The 27,397-nt window shown below is 33.3% G+C and overlaps 2 protein-coding genes across 2 annotated transcripts in view; both read left to right on the forward strand.

Moving 5' to 3' along the window:
- svp (COUP transcription factor 2) overlaps nucleotides 1–23,889 on the forward strand; it is a 96,215-nt gene extending 72,326 nt beyond the window's left edge. The window contains exon 3 of the mRNA XM_073082128.1: nucleotides 23,538–23,889. Coding sequence (XP_072938229.1) covers nucleotides 23,538–23,812 — 275 coding nt within the window. The 3' untranslated portion in view covers nucleotides 23,813–23,889. The remainder of the gene's footprint in view (nucleotides 1–23,537) is intronic.
- On the forward strand, nucleotides 23,846–24,726 carry LOC140749194 (uncharacterized; the record flags this gene model as incomplete). Its single annotated transcript, XM_073082242.1, has 1 exon — nucleotides 23,846–24,726. A coding segment is annotated over one exon (327 nt), but the record flags the coding sequence as incomplete, so codon positions are not given.
- Between the last annotated feature and the right edge of the window lie 2,671 nt (nucleotides 24,727–27,397).

Below are 27,397 nucleotides of genomic sequence, written 5' to 3' on the forward strand. Positions count from 1 at the left end.
AAGAAGTCATACTTAATACAAAATTATTAGTTTTAATGGCAAATATTCGGCACATTTTTTTTAATACAAGTGAAATAGTTTAGTTTTTAAAGCTTAAATTACTTACGTAAAGCTAAACATGCATTTTCCGTCGTGACGAACGTTTTGTAGAAAATTCGTTTATGTATTAAATTGTAAAATAGTCATTTTCATAACAAAAAATAACATTACGTACGTAATATTACGTTTAAAATAATTTCATTGAACATTTTAATTCAACACGCCGCAAAAATATAAAAAAGAAACATTTAAAAGATTGATTTCAATGTTCGAATTACAAATGGAAGCGTAACTAACCGTTACATCGGAGGATGTAAAGAGCGGTGATAGAATTGCGTTGAAAAAAGAAAATGGCGTCACACCCTCGAGGCGTTGGCGCGAGTCAGCGCTTTCCCGCCGAAACCTAATTTGACGGGCCGATTAGCACGCGACATTATTCGTGGATTCCTTTTGTTTTTAACGATTTATCGACTTTGAATAAACATTGGTTCGTCTATTAGACTTTTCGAGTATTTGATAAACGTTTACTCGAACGTAAAACGTAGTCTTAACGAATTGTGACAAGTCATTCGTTTAAGATGTAGGTAAACTAAAATTTAAAATTGAAATAGGACAGATTAAAAAGAAATGCTAAAAAAAGATGACGTAATAAAATACAAATACCTAAACTTAGACACCAATCATTAAAATAAAAAATAACCGTCTCGATAATAGCTATAGATATATTTAAAAAAAAACAATAGAATGGCGTTGCCGCGTAAAAAGAAAATGGCGTCACACCCTTCGTGACTGACGTTAGACTCAGCACTTTCTGAACGTTAAAACCTAATTTGACGGGCCGATTAGCACGGTTCATTATTTACGATCCAATCCGATTGATTTTACGGATTTTCGAGACCTTTGCGAATTTTCGGTGACGATTTAACGGTTTTTACGGTTCTCTGACTTACTTCGTACCTATCTAACGTCGACAGCTTAATGTTTTCCGTTCTCTTATTGTGTTGATAAGTAAATTACGTTGATTGAATATATTTAAAATAATTATCATAAAATCCCTTATCTTGTGTTAAGATGTCTCTAGGAACCCGTTACAATTAGAAATGCGTATAAAACAATATTAACTCATCGAGCCTACATAAGTTTTAAATTTACTGATATGTTATTTTGTAGTGTTGTTCTTAAAATACCGGTAAAAAACATCGATTAAACACAAACATATAAGTGAATGTGTAAATAAAATGGAAACATTACTAAAAATATGTGAAATATAACAGTCAAATATCGAAACCTATCAAATTGGTTAGTGATTTTTGTTAAATACATAATAATATATATCAATATAAATTCAAAATGTAAACCTTACAATAATAATTAAAATAATAGTATTCTGATATCGAAATCAATCGATATCGATCTATTAACGATTTATAAAAGTTTTTATTACATTAAAATCATTCAATATCCCCCTATTATTATACTTTCCACCGTCACCCGACCACAGAATCTAATAAAAAGGTTCCTTTTTTATTGAACCCTAATGAGGGTGCAACAATTAAGTGGGTGTCGGGTTACAGCACGCGTCGCAGAGGTTCGGGTTCGATCCCACCCATTGTCCTGTCCCTCATGTATTGATTATGATCAATGTTTCATCAGACAGATTATTACGGATTCTTATTGAAGGGTTTATGGGTATGGTAACTTATGATAAAAATATGAGACCCTTTTAACATTACTCTAGTGTCTAACCTATTCCTCAAAAAGTTTAAAGCCTTAAATACTTTATATTATATAAAGTATGTATTTTTATTATTACCGAAAAAAATTAAATGATACACACATACACAATATATTATGAGAGATGAAGTATTTCTTCCATTTATATCTGAAACTACTGATCCATCCCTAAATTTTATCCCCCTGGGAAACGGAATAGTAGAGACTCGTGTACGAACACTCGTACTTGACCAATTTATATTTTAATTAAAGAATGTCACCAGGGCCGGATTTAAGGGAGGGCAACCGGGGCAGCAGCTCCGGGGCCTCCACAAAAGAGGAGCCCCCACAATAGAGACGTCGGATTTTTTTTTAATTCCGACTAGTAAACACTACCTAGTAAAAAAAATATATTTTCCTTTGATATTTTTTTTCGCTGTTTTACCTTTATCTAGGTACAGTACTTTGTACAAACATGAATACTAGAAGAATCTACCTGCGTTTCACAATAAAATATTAATTGAAAAACTCAATTGAAAAAAAATTTCATTAAATTCGGAAAATAATCTTAAAATTTTGGGCCAGGGGGCCTCCACTCCTTTGTTGCCCCAAGGCCTCTGGACCTCTAAATCCGGCCCTGAATGTCACTATAAAATAGTTTTTTTTTAGTGTTTGTTTAATTTATTTTTATTAAATATTTTCCTGCGCTTGCCTAATAGTATTAAACTTATATCATTTTGCTTTTTATCTATGGTAATTAAAACATCACATAATAATATCGTAATACTAGTAGATAAGTAATGCTTATTGACCCGAATAACCATTTAATATATTTTTATTGAAAATCTTACTAAATTAATATATTAAAGAGTTGTGTTCATTCATAAATTCATGAATTTTAACGTGTCGAAGTCAAAGTTCAGAAATATTGAAATGCGCATTATTGTAAAACGCGGTCTGCATTTTAAAAACCATAGACAAGTTAGGTCATAACGTACAGCGGTTTAAAAATTACGTAAATCTTTTTTGAATTATAAATATTCGTTGTAGTTGAGGCTTTCGGAAATGCCACAATTTTTGGGACTTACTTAAATTACTGAACGATTGAAATTATTAAAAACTATTGTTTTAAACCTGAGAGATATATAAAAACCTTAACCTGAGAGATATATAAAAAATAAAAAAATCTCAAAGGTATGTGAAGTCTACCAATACGCACTTGGCCAGCGCGGTGGACTATGGCCTAATCCTTCTCATTATGAGAGGAGACCCGTGCCCAGCAGTGGGACAGTAATGGGTTGATGATGATGATGATTGATTTAAACTTTTAAAATTGAAAACTACGTAAATAATTTATTTTAAAACATATCTGTGATGTGTTTACCATACAGGTATGTGACGTAGTTACTGTTACAATAAATCCATATAGGCTTATACCTAATACATTAAAAAAATGATTCTAGTACTATATTTACTATACGCGGATACTACGTTTTAAAAGTATAATCATTTAGTCCTAGAACCATAGTTTGTACTTATTTAACAGTAGCTACCATAGAGATAGTACGGTTTAAGGAACACAAAAGCCCTTTATAGTCTGCAAACCGTACATTCTATACACAAGCTCGCTCGAAAATGCATCGGGTCGCCGGCGGTCGCGTAGCGTGCCATTTAAACTAGCATTTTTTGACTTTGTTCGAAACAGATAGCATTAAATTTTATTTATTTTTACCCTTTAAATCATGAGTTAATTATTAAAGTCAACTGTTTAATGTTACGTTGATAAAGTGCAATAAAGAAAAACAACTTGGATTCAAAAGAACAGTGTGAATTTATAATACATAACAATAGATAGCAAATATAGACAACGTTGGTCACAAAAGCAAATTACAATATTTATAATTTTAAAGTTTTTTTTTGTGTTTCATGGATCTATTTCAAATTAATTTCTTAAAAATAGTTTAAATTTATTTCAATTCACGAACATTTAAAAATAATACCAATTTATGTACAAACACACAGTCTGAATCTGCTCTAACAGTAGCGACCATAGACAACCTAGGTCACAAGCTTTAAAAGAAAACAAAAGGCCTTTATGGTCCGCACAAAAAACCCGAGCATATATCACGAGCTCACATGACAATGCATTGGGTTGCTACCGATCTCGCGTGGCTTTTTGAACTGGAATTTTCACTCCATTCAGTAGGCTTTATTTTTCTGAATTAGGGTTGAAAAACGGCTTTTGTGGCTATGAAGCTGGTTCACCATTGTTTTTATTTACTGTCGGCATGTAAACATTGTGCGTAATTTGCGGGAACATCAAAGGTTGGGGAGGTTTTGTGTTGGGTGTCAAACAGAAAAATGTTTAGCGTTTCTAATGGAATTGGATGATTCATCAAACAATATAAACAGTTCTCTATACAGATACTTTTTATAGTTAGACAAGAAAAACTTGAATACATAATGTCACAAGGTAACACAACCGTAAGATGCAAGTCCCACTGTCTGTAAAAATATACATATAGAAATGTAGGTATCAAATACTCACACTTATATACTCACACTTAACAACACACACACACACCAACATGCAAAGTACACACGTGCGCACACACACACACACACACACACCCACAAACACACATACATACAAACAGGCACACGCGCGTATCAGCCCTACGCTTAACTTTAGTTCGAAACACGACCAGCCTACTGTCCCCTACAGCTCCCTACTGCACTAAAACTAACTTTACGATATGTTTGTCTTACCAGCTTGATTGACAAGTGTGACCGAATGTGGCTTATGGTCAGTTAGTGTCTTCCTACTGCATTAATCTTTATTCTGATACCTAATATTTATTTCGCACTAAATCTTCGCACTATTATTATATTAGTAGTACTAGTATTATTAAGTAAGTCTCGCTAACACTAAGTATTGAAAATTGAAATTGGTGATTTTTACGGAAGGATCTCACATATTTTGGGTTAGGTTGGAACTAAAGTTTTTATGCATTCAAAAACTAATTCACACACACATACAAATATTTTTTAAACGGATAAGCTTTTTAATCTCGGTTAATGTAAGCAAGCTTAATGGATTTAAAAAATAGCACTTAATTTAAAATGACACAAATATTTAAATTTTATTTATTCTACTACAATAACTGGAATTGAAAAAACTACGCATAACAACACCCAGTGAACTAAAAAGCATGACATTTTGCACAGAAATTTCTTAAGTAACACATAACATAACATTTTTGATAATTTCACTCCTAAAGTGCTCAACAGAGGATGAAAGGAGGCACCGTAAAACAATATTCCACAAAAGTATAGATACTAATTTATCCATCTGCTAACCACATTTGAATAACAAAACTGACCGGAACATCGGTTGCAACACACGCACCCCTGAACCGGGGTTGATTCCGAAAGGGTAGATGGCAGATATCAATAAAGATGAGGCAGTTTTAATTTTGAAAATCGCCTGAACGTGGCTTTAGACGTTAACTTTTTAACTTTTCGTCGATGCGGGAAATGAATTGATTTTATTCATTCGTCGATTTTCGATTCACTTTTGTGGTTTCATCGAAATATTTTTATTATAGTTTGTTTCTTTCTTTCAACTGGTCATGCTCGGATTACGTTTAGTAGTTCTTCTATTATTATTGAATTTTAGTAGGAATTTCTGTTTTATAATAGTACTTAGTACTCGTATTGTATAAGGGAAGAACGGGACCCTCATACAGCTACTAACGTACTCAAAAGAGGGTATCCAACAATATTGTAAAACAATGTACTACTTTTGATGCAATAAATCATTTTTATTTATTTATTTTATATTAGGGTGTTCAAGTACAACTGTGTTCTGTTTTGGCGAATGTAATTAACCACACTTACAGAAATCGGATGGAACTAACTTACTTAATACTAACTTACGCAAAACTGTTCGAAATTACGTCTTAGAAGTGGTCAATTTCAGATAGAACACCAATTCTTTTTAGGATTAATTATAAATGTTATTAGATGACATACGTTTATCTGATCTGCTCGTTAGGTACTCCACTCTCATAAAACGCCTTAAATCTCCCATTTCTGCCTTATAACAACTGTGTTAAACGCTACCATGTTGTGGTTTGGCGAGATATATATTTGTATAGTCCGCGTAAAACTACTAGTCCGCTCTGAATATAGAAATGAATCGCGTCGCCATAATAAATTGTATTGGTATTTTATATGACAATGTTTATATTAGTCATATTTAAGTTATCTGTATTGCAGAGAAAGTGAATTTTTAAATATAGATTGATAGTATTGATTTGTAAATTTTCTGTCATTCGTTCGTTCACTCGCTCTTCACTCGTTCTTACTCTCCAGTTGCTGATGAGTGTAGAAGTAACTCAGATTGAAAAAGTTAAAATTAATTCCAAGTTAGTTAAAATATTTGTTTCTTTTATTTATTTATATTGAAACAACATCATGTATGACGACACCTGTTCGCATCAACTTCAAAACAAACTAGCAGTTTGGCGCGAACTATAGACGGCATTCCAACTTATATATATAGGTGACAATCGACAACTCCAATCCTATCTTTAATTGATTATAGAAGGCCAAGCAATCTCAGGTGCTCGCTCGCTACTTCTAAAGCAAAAAGAACAAAAGCCATAATCTCTGGTATTCGTGTCAAAGTGTCACAGGCTAACACATAACCTATTTGCGGAGTCAGCGACTTATCAGCGATTAGCGAGACAATAGATGGCGGCGCGTGTCAAGTGCGCGATCAACGTCAAGTGCAGTGGAGGGTCGTTATTGCTGTCCCAGTGCTGGGCATGGTTCTGAATGATGCTAGGTCGTGTAGGTACGTGCAAACTGCTGGGTACGGGTATGGTTTTGGTCATATGCGTTTGACAAATGTGGATTCGCGGATGTCGGATTTGTAATTTGTATTTGTAATTTGTAATAGAGAATTGCGTGTCGGTTTTTTTATAATGTGTTCATCGTTTACTATTCAAAACTATTGTTAATCCGGTAGTAGTATAAACATATTGTAACAGACAATTTGTGCCTCCGCAGGCCTCTAAAAAAATATATTTAATTCCATTTCGTCTTTTGTTTCAAATTTGATAGTGACCATTATTGAAGTATTGATTTCTTAATTAACTACTAACTCAACTTAATTTTGTCAATATTTGCCAACCTCAAAACACCTGAAAAAATAATCTGATGACAGACAATTATAATAAGCAATTCATAAACCAAATCAAATTTTGAATCAGATTTGTTTTATTGCCACAGTAACAATGAAACATTTCTGTGTACTATCAATATAAATAAACTAGCTGACCCGGCATACTTTGTACCGCCTCAAAATCTATTTATCAAATATATTTCATATCATATAAAATATAGCCTATGTTACTCGTGGATAATGTAGTTTTCGAATGATAAAAGAATTTTTAAAATCGGTCCAGTAGTTTTTGAGCCTATTCATTACAACCAAACAAACAAAGTTTTCCTCTTTATAATATTAGTATAGATATATGTTTGATATGTGATAATAATTAATTAATAGTTGACTTTATTAGAACTTAGCTGTATCGTTACAGTGTTCACATTTTTTACGTAAAAAGGGCAAATCCTCCACCGAGACGAGTGGGATCGGCAGGTGCGTATCGAGTGCCCTTCGAGAGATTACGCCGTGTCAAAAGGGCATTCGATCTTCAACGACCTTATTTAACCTATATAAAGATCAATGACAATCTGTCTGTCTTTGAGTGCATATCGAGATAAAGCTCGTGAAAATATAAAATGAAATAGAGAATTAAAAATGTGTTTGAAATTTCAAAAGATACATTTTTACTCTTCATGAATTACGAGTAACTGAAAAGGTAACCACACTTTTTTCTGCCATATAGCAAATATTTAGATGTCTTGTGTATAATCATACTACATCTCGTAGAATACACTTAACCCAGCGTATCAACTTAGTCCTCTGGGATAGCATTGCATTGCGAACCTTAGTTAGAACACTAATCCTATAGAGTTTATTACAAATTACCTCTATTATTAGGTGGATTGCGTACTCATTTCGTCGTCGTCAACCCATTACTGTCCACTGCTAGACACGGGTCTCTTCTCGAGAGGAGTTTGGTGCATTGTCCTAAGTGCTGGAAAATTACGAATTGGAAAACTTTAGTGATGTGTAAAATATTCCAATTTATTATTGGTCAACTTTCAGGCATGTTTTCATCGTGATATTTCCCCTTACCGTTAAAGCCGGTTATTTTATTTCTAATACGCGTATAAGTTTAAAAAGAGTTACGTGCCAGAGATTCGAACCCCGGATTATTCGCTCGAAAGACAATTACAACCACTAAACTATCACTGCTCCTACAACTTGCTCGATTAAAACAGTTTAATTTTATCTAAATTTAATACAGATACAAAACTAGAGTTCTATTCACTTCAGCAATATGCACCCTTATCTCAGTAACGGGAGTCGTGCTTACACATGAGCCCGCGGCACTATCTTGACGGATGAACACATCAGAGCTGCGAGCATTGACTGATGAATGCAGTTCAGCTGCTTTGATGGGTTTCGGTTCAATTTTAATTGTAATGTAATGTTATGTCAGGATTTTGTGTTAAAAATATAGAAGCGTATTTTGGGTGTGGTAAGGAAGATACTGATAGCCTAGTGGTTAAGAAACTCGGCATCTCGATCGAGGGGTCCGAGGTTCAAATCCCTCTGATTTTTCGAAATTATGTGACTATTAGAAATTAATTATCACTTGCTAAAACGGTGAAGGACATCGTGAGGAAACCTGCATACCTGAGAATTATTCAAAAATCTCAAAGGTATGTGAAGTCTACCAATACGCACTTGGCCAGCGCGGTAGACTATGGCCAAATCCTTCTCATTCTGAGAGGAGACCCGTGCTCAGCAGTGGGACAGTAATGGGTTGATGACGACGACGAAGGAAGATATAATTATCCGAAGCTTCTCAAATTAATCCTCTGGAGTAGTCATCTGTGACCTACTGATGGCCGTAGCGCCTCCAAAGTCGGTACACAAAAGGTTCAGAACCACCTTCACTTCAACAATATGCTGAAACGGTCTGGTTTGACTCCGGCTGCACCACCGATACGTCTGTTTCTGCTTAATAACAGCAATGATAAGCTGCTGTGTTCTATTTTGAAGGGTGTATTGAAATCTGTAGGTATTCTATACTCGAATCTACTTATGATTAGTATTTTGAGCCTCTTATGCCTGGCTACCCCTGAGGTCTATGTTGAAACGAATAAGTACGAGTAAACCCACGAATAATTATGTATTCCTTGCCACACATATCAAACCAGAATACAGAAGCGCTTAGCAAGAAATTACAAAAGATTCACGACCTTCATTTCATTCACGCTAGCATGATTTCGATAACATTTTCAAAGATACTTTACAGAATAATTTACAGGGAGCCTTTAAGTACACTTTTTCGCGATATGAAAATAGCAAATTCCACTTCATTCTGTCTATCTTTTCATTGTCTTTATAACAAACTATAATTCTGTCTATACCCCACAGTTAATATACCCATAGAACATTATGACGTCATAAACATAAAATGAATTTCGCTATAAATCATTTATCACTAACGAATGGCGTTCCCATACGTCGGAGATTTAAGCTTACTTTAAACTTTATCTGAGGCTGTGCCTAGGAGATTTACTCCGCTGTTAGTGTTGCTAATTCTTCCGCGTTCCCTCACTAGGGTTGTCACAAATCTGAAATTATAATATTTGTATTTTTAATATGTTTATTAATCTTACAACGTTGTTGAAATTTTACATTGGAATATTATCTAGCGTTTAAAGGAAAATATTGAAGACTCCTTTTAATTTACGTTAAATCATTATTAATGGCTTAATTAATAATTATTTTATCAACTTATAATGCTTATGTAATAAATACAATTTTGATATTGGATAAGTATGTCAAATATAACTGACGCAAACGTCTATCCTTAGACGTTTGCGTCAGTTATATTCGCCTCATAGAATCTATATCTACTTTTACATAATTATTTTTATACTTCAATATAGTACTTTATAGTAATTAGTATTAAACCTATTTAAATGGCAATAACCATTTTAAAAAACCTATAAAAACATATCAAATTTTGACTTCCAAACTGATATCAACTTTACTTAAAACTTAAAATAAACAATGCAATTTGTATCAAAGTTTCAAAAATTAAAAATATTTCTCGCATGTGGCAACCCTATTAATACTTCCGTCTCGCTCTCGCAATCTGAGGAACTTTACGATGTCATTACGGCTATCACGACGATGGCGGAGACTTCTCTACGATTTTCAATGTAAAACGAGCTTTTTATCAATATGCTATGTTAAAATACAATGTAATTGCGAATTTGAAGGTTTTTGTATTTAATCGCTTGGAAATATCCTAAAAGAGACTTATTACGGTCTTACCTCTTCTCAAAAAATCTTTTTTATGCAGATTTTTATGTAAACAGAAGGTAGCTTTCTTAATTAGGTCTTAAAGCACTGCACTGGCCAAGCGCGTAATGAGAAAGTTACCAGAACAGTATGGATAACCGATTTTTTTCAAAAAATATTACGAGGAACTTTACTTTCAAGTTTCTTTATCTACTATTTTCCTTGCGTTAAAATAAATGTTAGGTATAATTAATTTTTAAATTAGAGATCTATAATTCAAATTTTATGTTAATTAGCGGCAGTCACCTACATAATGAGGAAGATGTGGTCCACAGCTGTTTCCATGCAGAGGGACAGAACCGACGCCCTTACCCAAGTCACTTATCTTGTAGTGACGTCGTACGATATCTTAAAGAGGCGTGTATTTCACGATACCGATACGGTATCGTATCAATACGCTATGTACGTACTTTAATGTAATGAAGGCTCATTTAGATCTGAATTTATTCGCAATGACCCTCGCACAAGGCTCTAGCTCGGATTTAGATTCGCGCACTTCTTAAAAAAATTAAAAGAAGTTCTTAGGAAAGTTTTCCGATAGTGTATTTTAGTGAAGGACTCATTAAAATCGGTTTAATCATATCCGTGAATAAATACATAGACAAAAAAAAACAATTTTTGGCGCTAATGGAATGCTTATAAATAGGTATTTTTTTTTGGAATAACTAACATACGAGATTCGCCAGAATTCTTTTAAATACACTTATTTGTCTTTCCTTCCTTTACGGAAAAAAAAAACAAAAGGACATAAAACATTATTTTAAAAAATATAATATTCTGTAAGGCATTAAAATTAACCGATAGGTACATATAATGAAACTTAAGGATTTGCCATTTATTAGTAGTAAAATATGTATTAGAATGTAATAAGTTACATCCATTCATAGACAATCAACATACAACCATAATAAATAAACAGATAACTAAAACTATGTGAGTACCATAATCTATGATTTTGATTAAAATGTACCTAATAAAATTAAGAGAAAGGGTGTTAAATATGTTCAATAATCTTAACAGCTTCGATAGAGCACGATCTTGTGTCTAAACATTACTTAGTCTAGACACTTGGTCTAGCGAGACTCGACATAACTCTTGGCATAATATTAAGATTATAGAATTAAGTGTTATGAGAATACCTTAATAATTATGTGTCTTAAGGATAATAATAAGAAATATGTTGATAAAAATCAAGTGAACAGAACATTGACGATAATAGCCTGCCTAAGTTCTACTTAATCAATGAATCTTACACTAAAACTAAGATTTTTATTCTAGTAGTTCCTACTCGGATACACTTATTTTAATTGTTTTTAAAAGGTTATTTTCCCGGCTATGATTGAAAAGGTTGTTCCGCTCTGCAGAGATTATTTTGAGCACCTGATTTCTCGTTTGGGCTTTTGTAATAATGAAACACTTTATTATATATTTAAAACATGAAATTAAATACTAATTAAAATAAATTAAACTATATAAAATAAATTTAACTATATACAAATTTAATTAAATTTAACTAATTAAAATAAATTTAACTATATACAAATAATTAAATTACCTAAACTAACCATTTTAAATTAAAATGTAAATAATAACAAAATTAAACTTATAAAATAAAAATGTCGTCCATAACCCTTTCTTGTGGCATAGTGCCCAGAACACTGGCAGCGTTACCTCGCTGTATAACGAACGTTTGGCTTTTGTTACATTTTTAATTCAATAGTTTTCAATTTATTAACAAACTATCATAATCTATAAAACGTAAGAGCTTCATTTTATTATCTTACTACATATCGTCACATCATATTCAAAAACATATCAATACCACAAAAGAATAATTGTAAACGTTTGACCCCGCTACTAAAGCGGGGCATATACTGACAGATCAGATAAGTGTATTGTGGACGCGACACCGCGACACCGGTGTCCGACACTGTCCGACACCATGCTGACCCAGTTGCGCTTTGTCCTCTGATGTCACTGGAGTTTGTAAGCTCTTCTCTTGTAACTGTACTTTGAGGTAAATGTGCGGGAGTTATAGATATACTTTTCCCTTTTTTAAATGGTGGAGAAAAATGGAGGTGGTTAAAAATATGATTGTATATCAAATATTTACTACCAATGATATTATGTCGATAAGTTTTAAGTTATAAATATCTGATTTATTTTTAATATTTAGGAAAATTCAAGTGTCGCGAAATGAAATACATAAAAAATGTAGTTTTTGCACAGTTTTAAACAAAAATTAAAAATTTAATCGTAAGCATGCCAAAATACTATTAAAATAGTTTTAAATAAATGTATTTATAAAGGTTGTAATAATATGTGACTAAAACTTTGAAATAAAAATATTACCCATTCACAAACCTACGCTATAACACACTTGTACTTCAAAATAGGTAATAAAACTACATGTAAGCATAAAAAAATCGCACCATACTTTAATTAAACAAATTCTTAAAAATAATGAAAATAAAGACAGTGGTCACATAAGCAGCTACCGTTGCAGTAGTGTGTACAACGATCGCCACTCGCAGAGTATTATATTATTGCTGAACAAGATCTCTTGATACTGTGGTGTGGTGGCTAATGATTCGAGCCTTTGTATTGCCGCGAGGAAATATTGGATGTGAGGCTGCAAACATTTGAGTAGTGAGACCTTCTCTTCATAACTGAGAGGCGTAGAATGTACTCCACGTTTTTTTGTTATAATATAGGACTAGCAGACGAGCATGCGGTCAACTTGATGGTAAGTGGCTACTGCTGCCCATGGACATCCGTAATCAACCCCAGATAGGATTAGATATTCCTACCTGAGGTCGACCACAGATGCGCTGCTACCCCTGAGGACTAAATTGGAATGCCTTGGAAAATTATGTGTCCCTTACCACATCTTTTAATCCAGAGCACAGCAGCGCTTACCACTGCTGTTATGAAGTAGAAGTAGGTGTGGCGGTGATGCCGCCGGAGTCGAAGCACAAGGGTTTCCACCACCTTTAAATTAATTATGAACATAAAAGGATTTCTTTTGTAAATCCAAAGTAAAGTGAGTCACAGATACGTAGAGACAAAACGATGAATGAAAAATCCAATATATTTAGTTACAAGTAGCGACTACTGTACGTTATGGAGTGTCGTCGTAAAGTGTCGCGACACCCGTCGTGTAGTTTATCGTCGGCGACTCGATCTGATACCGTATACGGTAGTGTCGATATGCCTTAACACTTTCATCGCGGATTATTTGGTCGCATACGAGTAATTGCAATTTTGGACGTTTTTCAATATGAACTTGCCATTCTTTTGTATTTTGAAACTTTGATTTTTGGACGTTGTGCGTATGAGACATTTCAATATTAGAAAATTTATTGCACAATTTACAACTGTTTGACATTATGCGACTAACCCTTAGACTTAGAATTTTTCGCTACGTTTAAGTATGTATGAACTGACCCATATTTTAGAACAATTCTACAGGGTTAATTCAAATTAACAAGATTTTTATAGAAATATATCACTACTTTTAGAATTCATAGTTAACTCACATACATATACACATACATATTACATATTGAAGAAAATATCTCCGTTAAAATTCTTTAAATATTTTTAACTTCGCGTGCGACTAAATAGTTAAATTTGACCTTTCTAAACTTACGGAATACACTCATTTTAACAATAGGTGGATACCGGAAAAGACTATTATTTTGTAAAGGTCGAATAATTACAAAATATGCTAAGTAATGTCGTAAATAAAAAAACTGTAGATAAACCCTTAGATTAGACGACTTAGAAAATGAAAGATTTACAAAAGGTAGTCATGGAAAAGAACTATAAAGAACGCATAAAATAATTCTTATATTACAACATTCGGTTAAATTTGAATTGAATAAATTCCTTAATTGTTTATTGTAACGTCAAAAATCTTTGAAATCATTACAAAGCGTGTCAGATACGTCCGAAAATTTAAAAAAATAGACACGTGACATTTTTGATGTCACGGCATTAAAGCCACGGACAGACGAAAAATAAAAAAATCCATTCTTCTGATAACAAAACCTATTTACAAATACTCTCGCCCGCCCACTCAAAAGGTGTTTATTTTAGAAATTCGCGACACAATGCAATCGCCATCTTTTTTCTTTTCGCGCCATTTAATGCTATTTCGAACCATTAGAATATGATGCCTTTTCAAACTGTCAAATAGCTTGTCAAATAAATATCATCCTTATTTCGCGCGCAATAAGGAAAGCTTATGGAATTCGTAAAACCATAGACAATAATGTTTTTCTTCTAGTCCGTTGCTTTTTTGGACACGTGTTTATGGGTCCAATTTGTGTCCATTCATTCTTTGTTGAGAATCTTCAGAATTTATTACTTTTCAATATTATTACTGTTATCCAATAACAATGCCTTCGGATTGCATTATTTAGGTATGTTTAGGGGCATGGGTGTTAATTTTGTAAGTGTTCAATTTGATAGCGTGGATTTATAAACTTAATTTTATGTCATCATCTTATAATTGTTAAATATTGGCTTTAACGTTTTACTTTGTATATTCCTTTTATAATCACTGTAAAATCCAATTATTTTCGTGTATACGTAAGTAACTAAAGGCAATCTTAGCGTCAAAACTGAACGCTACCAAAATTCCCCCAATCAGATACCACAGACTATTAATAACAGCATAAAGCCTGCTCCACACTAACGCAAATAAACATCTCAAATCTCGATAGCGAGGGTGTAGATCGCAATCGGCGACAAACAGACAAACTCGGGGTCCATTGTGGGTGCCAAATTTGTTTCACCGTTCCCGATCTGCTTACGAGATTACTTTACGATTGTACCCGCCATTGTTAGAAAGCACTGAATAGCATAGAAAGCAGAAAATAGGTTGGTATAACTTGTGATGATAAAGGTTGTATCGAAAAATGGGTTTTCTATTTGCCTCTCACTCGTTCTTTGTAATGTGTGTGCGAGAGACACATACAAAAACAGCCATTTTAGATTATATTCTCAATAGAAACAGATATAATACATAACGTACTTATAAAAATTGACGAAAGTTTGTGGCTTTTGAATCTTTATCATCTCAATGGTAGAGTATGCATCTAACATTCAGATGCATCATGTCTACCAAGTTACTCGAGTAGATACCCTACCAATTTTTAGGCGTACAGTAATAATTTGTATATATAAGCAATTATTAATAATATCTTTTAGAACATACAGTTAATATTACCAATAACTTGGATCTAAAATATTACGCGGAACACAAACCGCACTTAAACATTTAAAACTATCAAAACTAAATCCTTATATCCTTATATTCCTTATATAATATAATAAATCCGAAAGTAACTCTATCAGTCTGTCTGTCTGTCTGTCTGGTTGTCTCTTCTTCACGCCTAAAGCACTGAACCGATTTTAATGAAATTTTGTACAAAGATAGTCTGACACCCGAGAAAGGACATAGGATAGTTTTTATCCCGGAAATCCCACGGGAACTAGGGATGGCGATCTAAGATCGATTAATCGGAGAATCGATCTTTTGGACCCAAAACATCGATTATTTTAATCGATATTAGTAAGGATTGAATCGTAAACTATGCATTTGATCAAGTGATGATCTTTAGCAAAGTTGAAGGTACGAATTTAAAGTTTTATGTATGTTAGTATGTTATATTATTTTCTTTTAACGCGGGCGAAGCCGCGGGCAAAAACTAGTCTAAAATAAAAACTAAATGCAACATTATCCAATGTTCTAAAACATCTATACTCGACTTATGCGTCAGTTATAATAAGATTCGGTGGAATAAAGAGCTATTATGTCCGCATCCATTGTTGGAGTAATGCGGCCATTCTAGTCCGTCCAATGTAAACATCTGCCGCACGCCCACTACAGCAGCCTCTTTGTGCGCAGTTTGCGTTTGCCCTGCTATTTTTTATCTGTGGAACCTAATATGTTTACAGATTTGTTATCTGTAAATGTCTTGTGACGCAAAATTCTAGTTCTCCTGTATGTCGGCAAAAAATATACTGCGTTTTTCTGTTTTTCTTAATATGTGTGTGCCTATTTTCCTTTTATTTTAATGAAAAGAAACAAATAAAAAATGAAGTAAAATTACATAGAAAAATATAAAAAAACGAACACATATTCTCGTATTATGTACCCATAGATTAGTAAAGATTACTCACTCATAACAAGAAAACGTTACCAGTTTTGACAATTGATATAGTTGCGTAAAAAAGTTGTGCCACGTCTCCGTGTTCAAAAGTTCCCTAAAATATTTGAAATAATTATTTATTTATTATATAAATTACGCGGTATTCATGCGGTATTAGTTATTTATTCGTAAATTTTCTCTAAAAATGTTTTTATGTCTCAAGAATTCAAAAAAAAAAGTTACAAATAAGCCGTTTGTGGCTTCATTCAATTGCAAGGCGGCGAAGTATCTTTCCTAATCTATGTATGTACCTATATATTTCTTTACAAATACACTTAATTAAATCTTACATCTTATATCTTCATTTTATGAAATAGTCCTTCCAGTTCACATATTCTACGCAGTAAAGTCCTTAAAAATTCACCAAACCAAAAAAAAAAAAAAAAACATCAAGCATGTATCAAGTGCTCTCGATTAAAAAGTCAGTCACGCCGTACAATAAACACCCGCATGTGACGTTTAATAAGCGGCAATTATTTTATTTTTATAAAAGATAAATATGGCTGATGCGGGCCATCGATTTAACTCGCTCGATTATCACCCTTTGCTCGATGACGTTTATTAACCGTAATGCACGTCACTAAATCTGAAGAATTAAATCAATTGACAGTTTGTATATTTGTTATTTGTCTATGGTGGGTTTTTGGCGCGAAAGGAATAGTTGTATACGTTATCGCGTATGAGAATGATAAATTATATGCCAAAATTCTTTGAGGTTTGCGAGGTTAAATCTATAAATTAAATAATATTTTTTTTAATTAAGATTCTCTTTTGGTAGAATCTAAAGGCATTAATTTAATACAAAGATACGAACGAAAAAGTCGTGTTCGTAATGCGTAAATTACGAGATGTCAAAGCTAGACAAAATAAAGAAAGATATTCCATAACACGAAGACACTGCTATTACGTATCTGTGGTAGACTATAAAAATAAATGAAAAATCTAAATTTACATAGCATTAGGTTTTTCTTATTCTTAATTTGAATTTCAATAAAATCAATTTAAAACTTATGTTTTTTAACCATAGATTAGTAAAGATTACTCACTTCTAATAAGAAAATGTAAACAGTTTTGACAATTGAAATAGTTGCGTAAAAAAGTTTTGCCACGTCTCCGTGCTAAAATGTCCCTAAAATATTTGAAATAATTATTTATTTATTATGTAAATTACGCAGTACATATTAGTTATTTATTCGTAAATTTTCTCTAAAAATGATTTTATTTGTCAAAAATTCAAAAAAAGAACTTACTAATAAGCCGTTTGTGGCTTCATTCAATTTCAAGGCGGCGAAGTATCTTTACTACTCTATGTTTTTAACCGACTTTTTTAATTTAACTAAATGATAATTATTGCATTTATTATCATCAAAAATATAAATCTATGAGGCTCGCGACAACATGGCGCCGGCGCGTACAGCAATGAGTCGTAACATCACGTTCATTACTCTGATGGAACATTGATTCAGCGGGTCAAATCTGTTGACATCACCATCAATACTGTTTAAACCAATATAACGCTACTGATTCCGAGTGGACTTTGCTTAATGTTGCCATTTGAAAAGGCATTCAGTCGCCGAACTAAATATATCATACTATATCATGTATCGGAAAAATTACGTTTTAAAAGTGGTAATTTTAATTCGAGGATGGCAACTTGTTCTTTCATTTCTGCCTTATAGCATAGGTAAATATGATAACTAGATATTAACTAACATTACCGTCAAACACATAGTTATTGACAATATACACATAGTTGTTTAAGCACCTGTAAATAATCCTTTAAATGATTTTAGTGACCGGTTTATATATGACAATACGTAATATCTATATGACTCTATTATTATCAGACATTCATTCATTTCTTATTCTTTTTCCTTTAAAATGAAAAGTTAAGAGAAATAAAGGCTTAAATGTTTTTTTTTTACATATCAATCACAATAACATTTCCTGACTTATTAAATATCCAGGGAATTATTATCTTCGGATGACAATATAAAAAGGTTATTTATAATCTCCATATATTACGCATAGATTAGTAAAGATTACTAACTCCTAACAAGAAAATGAAACCAGTCTTGAGAATTGAAATAGTTGCGTAAAAAGTTTTGCCACGTCTCCGCGCTAAAATGTCCCTAAAATATTTGAAATAATTATTTATTTATTACGTAAATTACGCAGTATTCGTTATTTATTCGTAAATTTTCTCTAAAAATGTTTTTATTTGTCAAGAATTCAAAAAAAGAACTTACTAAAATAAGCTGTTTGATTCAATTTCAAGGCGGCGAAGTATCTTTACTAATTTATGATATTACATAATAACTCATTATCTCACATCATTTTATGGCACATGGCATACAGACGCCTATAGGTATGTCTAAGCGAGGAGTGAACGAATTAACTAGTCATTCATTCATCTTGTCAAGAGTGAATGGGTGTCTCATCGTTGGTTACGTCTTCAATTAGACTACATCACATTGTTACGGAGTACCGAAGCGGGGTTAATTACTATTGGGCGTCCCAGATGATCTTTGGTCCTAAGGACCGATGTAGTACACGTTTTAATTATTAATATATCGAGATTATACGGTAGTAGTGAGTTCAGGTGGGACTTTGCTAATAACCACCGCCACACCTATTTCTTGATGGTGGTAGAACCCTTTGTGGTTCGGCTCCGGCGGCACCACCGCCACACCTATTTCTACCTAATAACAGCAGTGATAGGCGCTGCTGTGTTCCGGTTTGAAGGGTGTGGTAAGGGAGCCAGACTTTTCCGAGGCGTTCCAGCTTAGTCCTCAGGGGTAGCGGCGCATCTGTGGCCGACCTCAGGTAGGAATATCTAATCCTATCTGGGGTTGATTACAGATGTCCATGGGCGGCAGTAGCCACATACCATCAGGTGGACTGCATGCTCGTCTGCTACTCTTATATTATAAAAAAAAATAAAAAAAAAATAACTCTGCGGAGTAAACATAATTAAAAAAGATCTCTTAAAGTTCGTTTCAGTCCACGGAATAAGAACTTCCTGTGTAAGAAATCATTTTTCTTTTAAAAATGATTACGGATCTGATTTATTACGAAGAATGGGTCTTTGACCCTTAATTATTAATAATTATGCTTACTTAACATACATAACATAACATATATTAGTTTTCTAGTTTTATTAGCGAAAGAATTTTCAATGAATATTTGTTAATTCTCATCTTCATTACATAAGGAATTCCTGTGCCAAATTTTATTATTTCTAGGCACATCGGCTTTCGCTTTCCATTTTCGGTTAAAAAAATTATTAAGAAGAAGATACTCGTATCTACGCTTCATATTTAGTATCGAAACATTCGCTAACTCGATCTTAATTGGAAGATGCCATATTTCCTGTGCCCCATCCTGATTATGAGCACTAATTGTTGATAAATAAACCAAAGTTCACATGCGATTATATTCCCAATGACATAAACAATAAGACTCACAATCATAAAATCGATTGTCTACAACGCAAAAATCGATTTTCGCTTCAAATATTGTCTATACCATACGGTTGTCTATGGCATGTCATTGAATTATCAATTGCGTTTTAAATTGGATTTGTCCATGCGAAATTCGATCTGGATTTAAAGTGTTTTCCAAGACATAAGGTCCTCGATAAGAACTGCGTAATACGTATCAATTATCGCGGCAGCTGGTCACAATTAGCGCAAGTGACCACAATGGGTTACGTCACCAGGCGACGGGAATTAGAATTGATAGTCTGCATTAGTTTCATAAAAATTTAGGTCACAGGCCTACGAGTCACGATATGGACATCAATGAGAGATTGCTTACTTGAGATTGACGATTATTTATTAAAATACTATTTGGTACATTTAATAAGGCCATTGATATCTCGATGATCTGGAGTTACGAAGTTTGAATCACCACCGCACAAATTTTTATACGTGCGTTTATTTTTTTATATACTTTAACGGTATAGTAGGGAATCTTTAGGACATAATTTGTACCTTTTTTCAGCCATAGAGAATTAGGCATCATTCTGATGTAGGATTAGACCCGTGCCCAGTACTGTAGTGGGACATAAAATGTGTAACAGCCCTTAATTATAGGTATGTTTAAGCCAAAGCACTGATAGCCTTGTGTTTAAGAAACTCGGCTTCACAAACCTCTGATTTTTCAAAGTTATGTGCGTATCAGATATTAAATATCACTTGCTTAAACGTGGAAGGAAAAAATTGTGAAGAAACTTGCATACATGAGAAATCTTTAAAAAAAAGTTTTCAAAGGTATGTAAAGTCTACCAATTCGCACTTGGCCAGCGCGCTGGACAATGGCCTAATCCTTCCCATTCTGAGAGGAAACCCATGCCCAGCAGTGGGACGTTAATGGGTTGATGATGAATAATGATGATGTTAAGCCAGCCAGCCAGGCAAGACTTATATAAGAAAGATTCACGAATAAACATAATTATTATTTTTCAAAATAGTTCGTCATAGACCCATAAGTACCCCAATTAAATGATGCAATAAAACCACTTAAAAACATTGTGAATGACAGTTTACCCACTTACGTGCAATTAAAAATTAACCCACTTGTAGATTTCGACACGAATATTAATTACCTTCTAGCTGTAGTACGTTTGATTGTGTTTGTGTCTGTTCCTTTATAGTGGGACCAACTTTTAGGGTTCCTTACCTAAAGGGTAAAAACGGAACCCTATTATTAAGCCTCCACTGTCTGTCCGTCTATCACAGGGCTCTATCGGCTACCGTAATAGATAGACACTTATTTTTTTACAGAGTATGTGCATTGGTAGCCACTGGACGCTATAACAACAAATACTAAAAATAAAAGAGTGTCCCATACAAGAAAGCGCTATTTTTGGGCATTTTTTCTTTATCTATTGAACCGTAAATGAGTCCGTTCAAAGTTAGTTACTGCCACCAGTGGACATCTGAAACTAAGTAAATATAAAACAGATTCTGCTTATAGTTGATGACAGATGCGTCACTTCCGAGGACTGAGATTGTCACCTTATATGTAAGTCAGCGAACACCCACACTTCCACCGATACAAAAACTTCATGCTAGAAGTATGTGTGGTGGTTGTACCTGATTTCAAAATACTTATGATATTTGGCCATGAGCAATCACCAAGCGCTTCCATTTCAATTATTTTAGCAAACAACAGTTCCTGTAATATCGTCTTAGCTTCATCTTAACATAACACTGCCACATCTGCTCGGTATCATAATGACCCTTTTGTTTACCGCGTCATTTCGCCTACAATAAAAAATATTAATGTACCACTGGGGCCAAATGTACCGGGGGCCTAATCGCATTAAGACGGTCTGCGAGCGTTCACGGGTTATTATGTTTATACGTTTTTATCCTGGGGTTGGGGGTAGAAGGTACCGGAAAGGATTAATGCTGACGATTTCGCGTCGCCATTTCTTGATTTTCTTGTTTTGGTTGTCTATTATGATGGTACATCTTGAGTTATAATCCTTTAATGCTGATTTACTGTTAAATCTTTTAAATCAACAATATTCAAGTTTAGCAAAAATGTACTCAGTACTGAAATCTTTTCGAAATTTGGGTTTAAATAGCAGGTGAGATATTTCCAAAAATACTCCCAACAAAGACACAAAGAATCAAAAATGTATAAACGTCTAAAAACTCTTTTAAATGTTAAACATTAAACATTATTGTATAATTTTAGCGTGTACTTTATTTAAATGATAATTTTGACAAAAAGCGAACTTTATGCCCTAGGCGGTTTATACCAATAAACCAGTTATAAGTTAAACAAGTAACAATAGAACTGATATTTCTTAATATTATAATTGTCCACTTCATTTTTAACTAATTAACAAGACACAAACTTAACAAACCGCCAATTATTAACATTTAACTAAACTACGTCTACGTATTTTAGCATAATTATCATACATTTAGAAATCCTTACTTAACGCAAATGTGTTATTGGGCCAATTATTTGACACACACGTGTTAATTGGTCATCAAGTGCCAATACAATGCCTCAGAATCACGTACTAACAAATTACATATATTTACCGGCCAAGGAGAAACCGATTTATTTTACTGAATTGAAATGTTACGACATTTTAGTGTTAACAGGTTATTACGAGGTGTTTTAGTGTATGCCACAATCCAAAAAAGCCACAATCCACATATCTATCAATAGAAAAAGTAACCATTCGGAAATATGGGGTTACTACAAAATTTATTTCTGCCTTACAATTGAAAGTTTCTGCGCTGTTGTATGTAGCTTAGGTTAGGTTAGGTTCCAATTTAATCCGTAGTCGCAGTAACGCATCTATCCGGCCGACCTACCTAGGTAGAGCTTTAGCCCTATCTAAGATTGATTAACGATTTCCAGGGACATCAATTGTTGCTACTTACCATGCTCGATTATTACTTTAATCTCATTATAATAATGCGATTAAAATTTGAAAAAAAACAACTACTTAGGTCCTCATTATTATTCTTTACATGTCCTTACAAATTGGTTTTTATACATCGTAAATTTCACCTAAATATACAAAACTCTTTAAGAGAAATGATCATTGTACATTTACCCTGAAGTGCCCTAAACGTAGGAAAAATAAACGAAATTTAATGTAGCGAAACAACTCCATTATCTACCTGCAGTTAAATTTTGATGGCAACATTTGTATTTATGCTGTCTTTCTAAACGAATACGAATTTCGTAAAACAAAGCGCGGGGATAAGGTTGCTATTGTTTGAAGACCTTATAAATATTCATTTATATTTTATCTTAAAACTACTAAGTGATAAATATATAAAAATAACAAATGAAACACGGCTAAATTAGATGTCAGTTAAAAACTATCTTTCATAAAAAAACTGTTTTAAGCCTTAGTATTGTATCGTATTAAATTTGTCTCAAAATCGCGAACATTAATTATAAATAGTTCTTACCACTTCTACTACTACTACTACTGGGAAACGACTAGTACAATCTTTATAATTATTTAAAAGACAATCACTTATGATCTTTTCTTTTGTTTACAGATGCGTGCGGTCTCTCAGACGTATCACATATAGAGAGCCTGCAAGAGAAATCGCAGTGCGCGCTCGAGGAGTACTGCAGGAGTCAGTACCCAAACCAGCCCACGAGGTTCGGGAAACTCCTCCTAAGATTACCATCATTACGGACAGTCAGTTCCCAAGTCATAGAGCAGTTGTTCTTCGTGAGACTAGTTGGGAAAACACCAATTGAAACGCTGATACGGGACATGCTGTTATCCGGGAGTTCGTTCTCGTGGCCGTACATGGCGACCATGTGACATACGATGTGGCGTCAGCTCGCAGCGGCCTGATCCACGCCTTACGGCTTCCCGCCGTATCTGCCGAGCCAGCGCTTCGACTTCCAGAGGTACCGTGAGGCGCCGGAGGACGCGGTCACGTCCTCCAGCGAGTTCCACGACGCTGAGCCGACGACGTCCGAAGACTACTTCGGGAGGAGCAGAGACGGCGAGCGGGCCGATCCTTGCCCCGCCTTCGATCCGATATCGGCGTTCTACGCGCCGAAGACGGACGGCTTCGAGGCAACCTCCAGTGACACTCAGAAGACCGGTCAGAAGACCTTGACGATCGACAGTCTACTGAGCAGGAGTGACACGTGTTCGCTGCCGGACGTGAAATGACTCAAGGGTGTTAGTGGGGTCCGTAGTGTATTAGTTCAAGTTTTGTTCCTCTGTAAAAATACTTAGGCTAGAGTATTTAATATTGTATATAAAATGTTTTTATTGTAAATGTACGTATGTATATTGATGTGATAGGTACAAGAGGCATGTTTTCTATACGAACGCTCGTACAAGATGTTTCCTACTCAGGAATTGATTCATCTGCGTTTATATTGTAACTCTACTTAATTTGTAAAGTTGGTCTGAATTTTACAAAGATATTATAAGAAACAATCTTAGATTGGCAATGCAATAAATGTTAACTTTGGTCGTGCAATGGTGTATAGATGTATAGAGATTTTTTTCTTTACTTTTCGGCATTTTTATAGGAATTTACGAGTATAGAATTTAAAAGGATATTATGATTTTCGGCCACGGCTACAGTGTATATTGCAAATCCAAAATGAATAAGGTGTCCTACTTATATTTTATTTATGAGTGTAAATAGATTTGACGCTATATTAAATAAAATTGATTTTATCTTCGCAATGCCTTGTTCATTTGGAATAAAATATGCTATGTTAGCGGTATATTGTGTTTCAATATTGATTAAAAGCTTAAACAAAGAATTTAATTTAGACTGGTGCTCTTTTATTTTTAGATAATCAAGTCTAAGGGCTAATCTTTCGAAAATTTCATGAAAAATTACCTCCAGCGAAAATTTTATAATGTTTTACCAAAATTTTAAACAATATTGCACAGGTTCAATCATTTCATTACATATTTTAAAGATAATATTTCAAAAAGTTTTCTTAAAATCGGCGTAAACATTTGAAGAATTAGCACACAAAAATGTATTATTTACTCGGGGTACAACATTATTCTAACGTACACGCATTAAAATCATTAATTCGATGTCACTGATTCGATGTTTTTATGCAATAAAGATTTGAACCTAAAATAATTTCTACTCAGTCTTACTCACTATGTGTAAGCAAGAAATATACAAAAAAACACTATTTCCAATTTCATTGTAAACAATGAATTCGAAAGATATGTCCCTCAACTTAGTTAATTAAAAAAATGATTATTATTAAAAGTCATCAAAAATCAAAATATCCGCTATAATTAGCCATCTTGTAGAATTATGTACAAAATATATTATAATTCCGAAAAAGCATTTATTTCGAAATCTTTACATATTATTATAAAATTGAGAAAGATAACTCGTAATTATTGATAAAATGTAGATGTTTTACGAATTATTTAAAAAATATTTACAAATTTTGTTTGCGTTTTTAAAGAATGGGGAATATGTTTAAAATTATTTTTTTTTATTTAATTTACATTTATGTAAAAATAATAACATAAATATTGTTTTAAAACAAAGACTTTTACTTAAAGCCATCAAAAAATTACAAGAACATTTAAAATATTTACGTAATTTTGCATACCACCATTTGTGGTAAAAATAAAGGAATAACGTATTTATTATTTTACAATGACGCAAGTTACAGATATTATTATGCATATTAATTTAAATTTTATGCATATTCCCCATTGTGAGATTTTCAGTGATTGTATTATTTGCAAATTTTTATTTATCCAATCATATATTTGTGTAAAATGATATTTTCTGTTTTGAAATTTTGTTAGACACATTTTGATAGATACGAATTAATTTTAATTGCCGTGAACCTCAGAATGTAAAAAATATGTAGAAGAAGAATTGTCATCTAAAAATATACGAAGGAGTTTGAATAGCATATTTTTGGTGGTTTCTATAAGACTATTTTATTATTTGACTTGACTTAAGGATATTCGTTTGTATGATCTTGTAGGGACCGGAAATTGGGCATAAACATTATTCTGCCATCCTTCTATAGTTCACGTCTTCTACATATTTTGTACATTCTAAGATACGATAACGTGTTAGGCCTCATTAATATCTACAGACATTGTCGTGTCGTGTCATACAAAATCATATTTTTCCATACAAAATGTTGACAGGCTCGGCCTGAGTACGCGGTCACGTTACGGATATAAATACGTTCATACACATTGTATGGAATGATATGATTTTATGACGTAGACCGTTCAGACACATGGTAAGAGAGACAAACTCCGCAGCATTCCAGCTTAGTCCTCAGTTGTAGTGGTGCATTTGTGGGCGACCTCAGATAAGAATTCTAGTCTTATCTGAGGTTGATTACAGATATACATGCGACAGTAGCCACTTACCATCAGGTGGACTGCATGCTCGTCTGCTACTCCTATATTATAAAAAAATACAATGTCTGTTGATATAACTGCTTCATAGTTTTCTTGTCAATTTTCGTTCAAATAATTTCCGTTATTACATATGTATTTATTCACAAGTGTGAGTTTCCTACCAAATCTGTTGGGTTGTAACAGAGAAGCAATGTAGTACTGTACAAGTGTATATGGTGTGTGTATGATAAAGTTGTATGAGATGCATTATATTGAGAAATTAAAGATGTCTCTCTGGATTTTCTCTATTGTTTAATTATCTCTCTTCTTCTTTTAAATACTTATAGCCTTATACTAGAATTAAATATTATGATTGACATGGTCAAAGAAGAATAAATAACAGACAGGCACTAATATTGGACGTTGTAATGCACAATATAAAATTATTACCTACACATTTAAATTTTGTAATTAAATAAGTAAGTTTAAATTTTACATACAAGATTTTAATTATTTGAAGTTGAAATAGTTATTTATAAAAACTAAATAATAATCCTATTTTGTAAATTTTTAAAAGATTATATTTTTGTCGCAATAAAAATGTATTTAGGTAAAAATTTAACAGTAAAGTCTATATTTTGATTCTCAATTCGAAACGACTTATAACAAACAAGTATAAACCATAAATCAAAACAAATAAAACCCTATTAGCTACTGGTTACCCTAATTACCAACCACGCAGGTGGCTCACACATTCCCACGCACAAATCACAGTAGCGTGTGCTGCACACCTGTTGAACCTACATGACAGCGATAATAATCTAGAAGGGTGTAGTTCCTCACTCACTATTGAAAGGAAAATAGACCATTTAAAAATTCATAGTCTCACAATAGAACCAGAAAACCATGCCCAGAAAAGAAATCTACATGCATCATCCAGATGTCTGGCTGATCAGGGATCGAACCTGGAATCTTTTACGTATTATATCGGTATGGCAATGTCGGTGTGGTAGAACATTATGCTTTATACAAAAA

This window comes from Epargyreus clarus, unplaced genomic scaffold, assembly GCF_041222505.1.
Source record: "Epargyreus clarus isolate Ecla_fem2 unplaced genomic scaffold, WU_Ecla_fem_2.2 ptg000017l, whole genome shotgun sequence".
Taxonomy (NCBI): domain Eukaryota; kingdom Metazoa; phylum Arthropoda; class Insecta; order Lepidoptera; family Hesperiidae; genus Epargyreus; species Epargyreus clarus.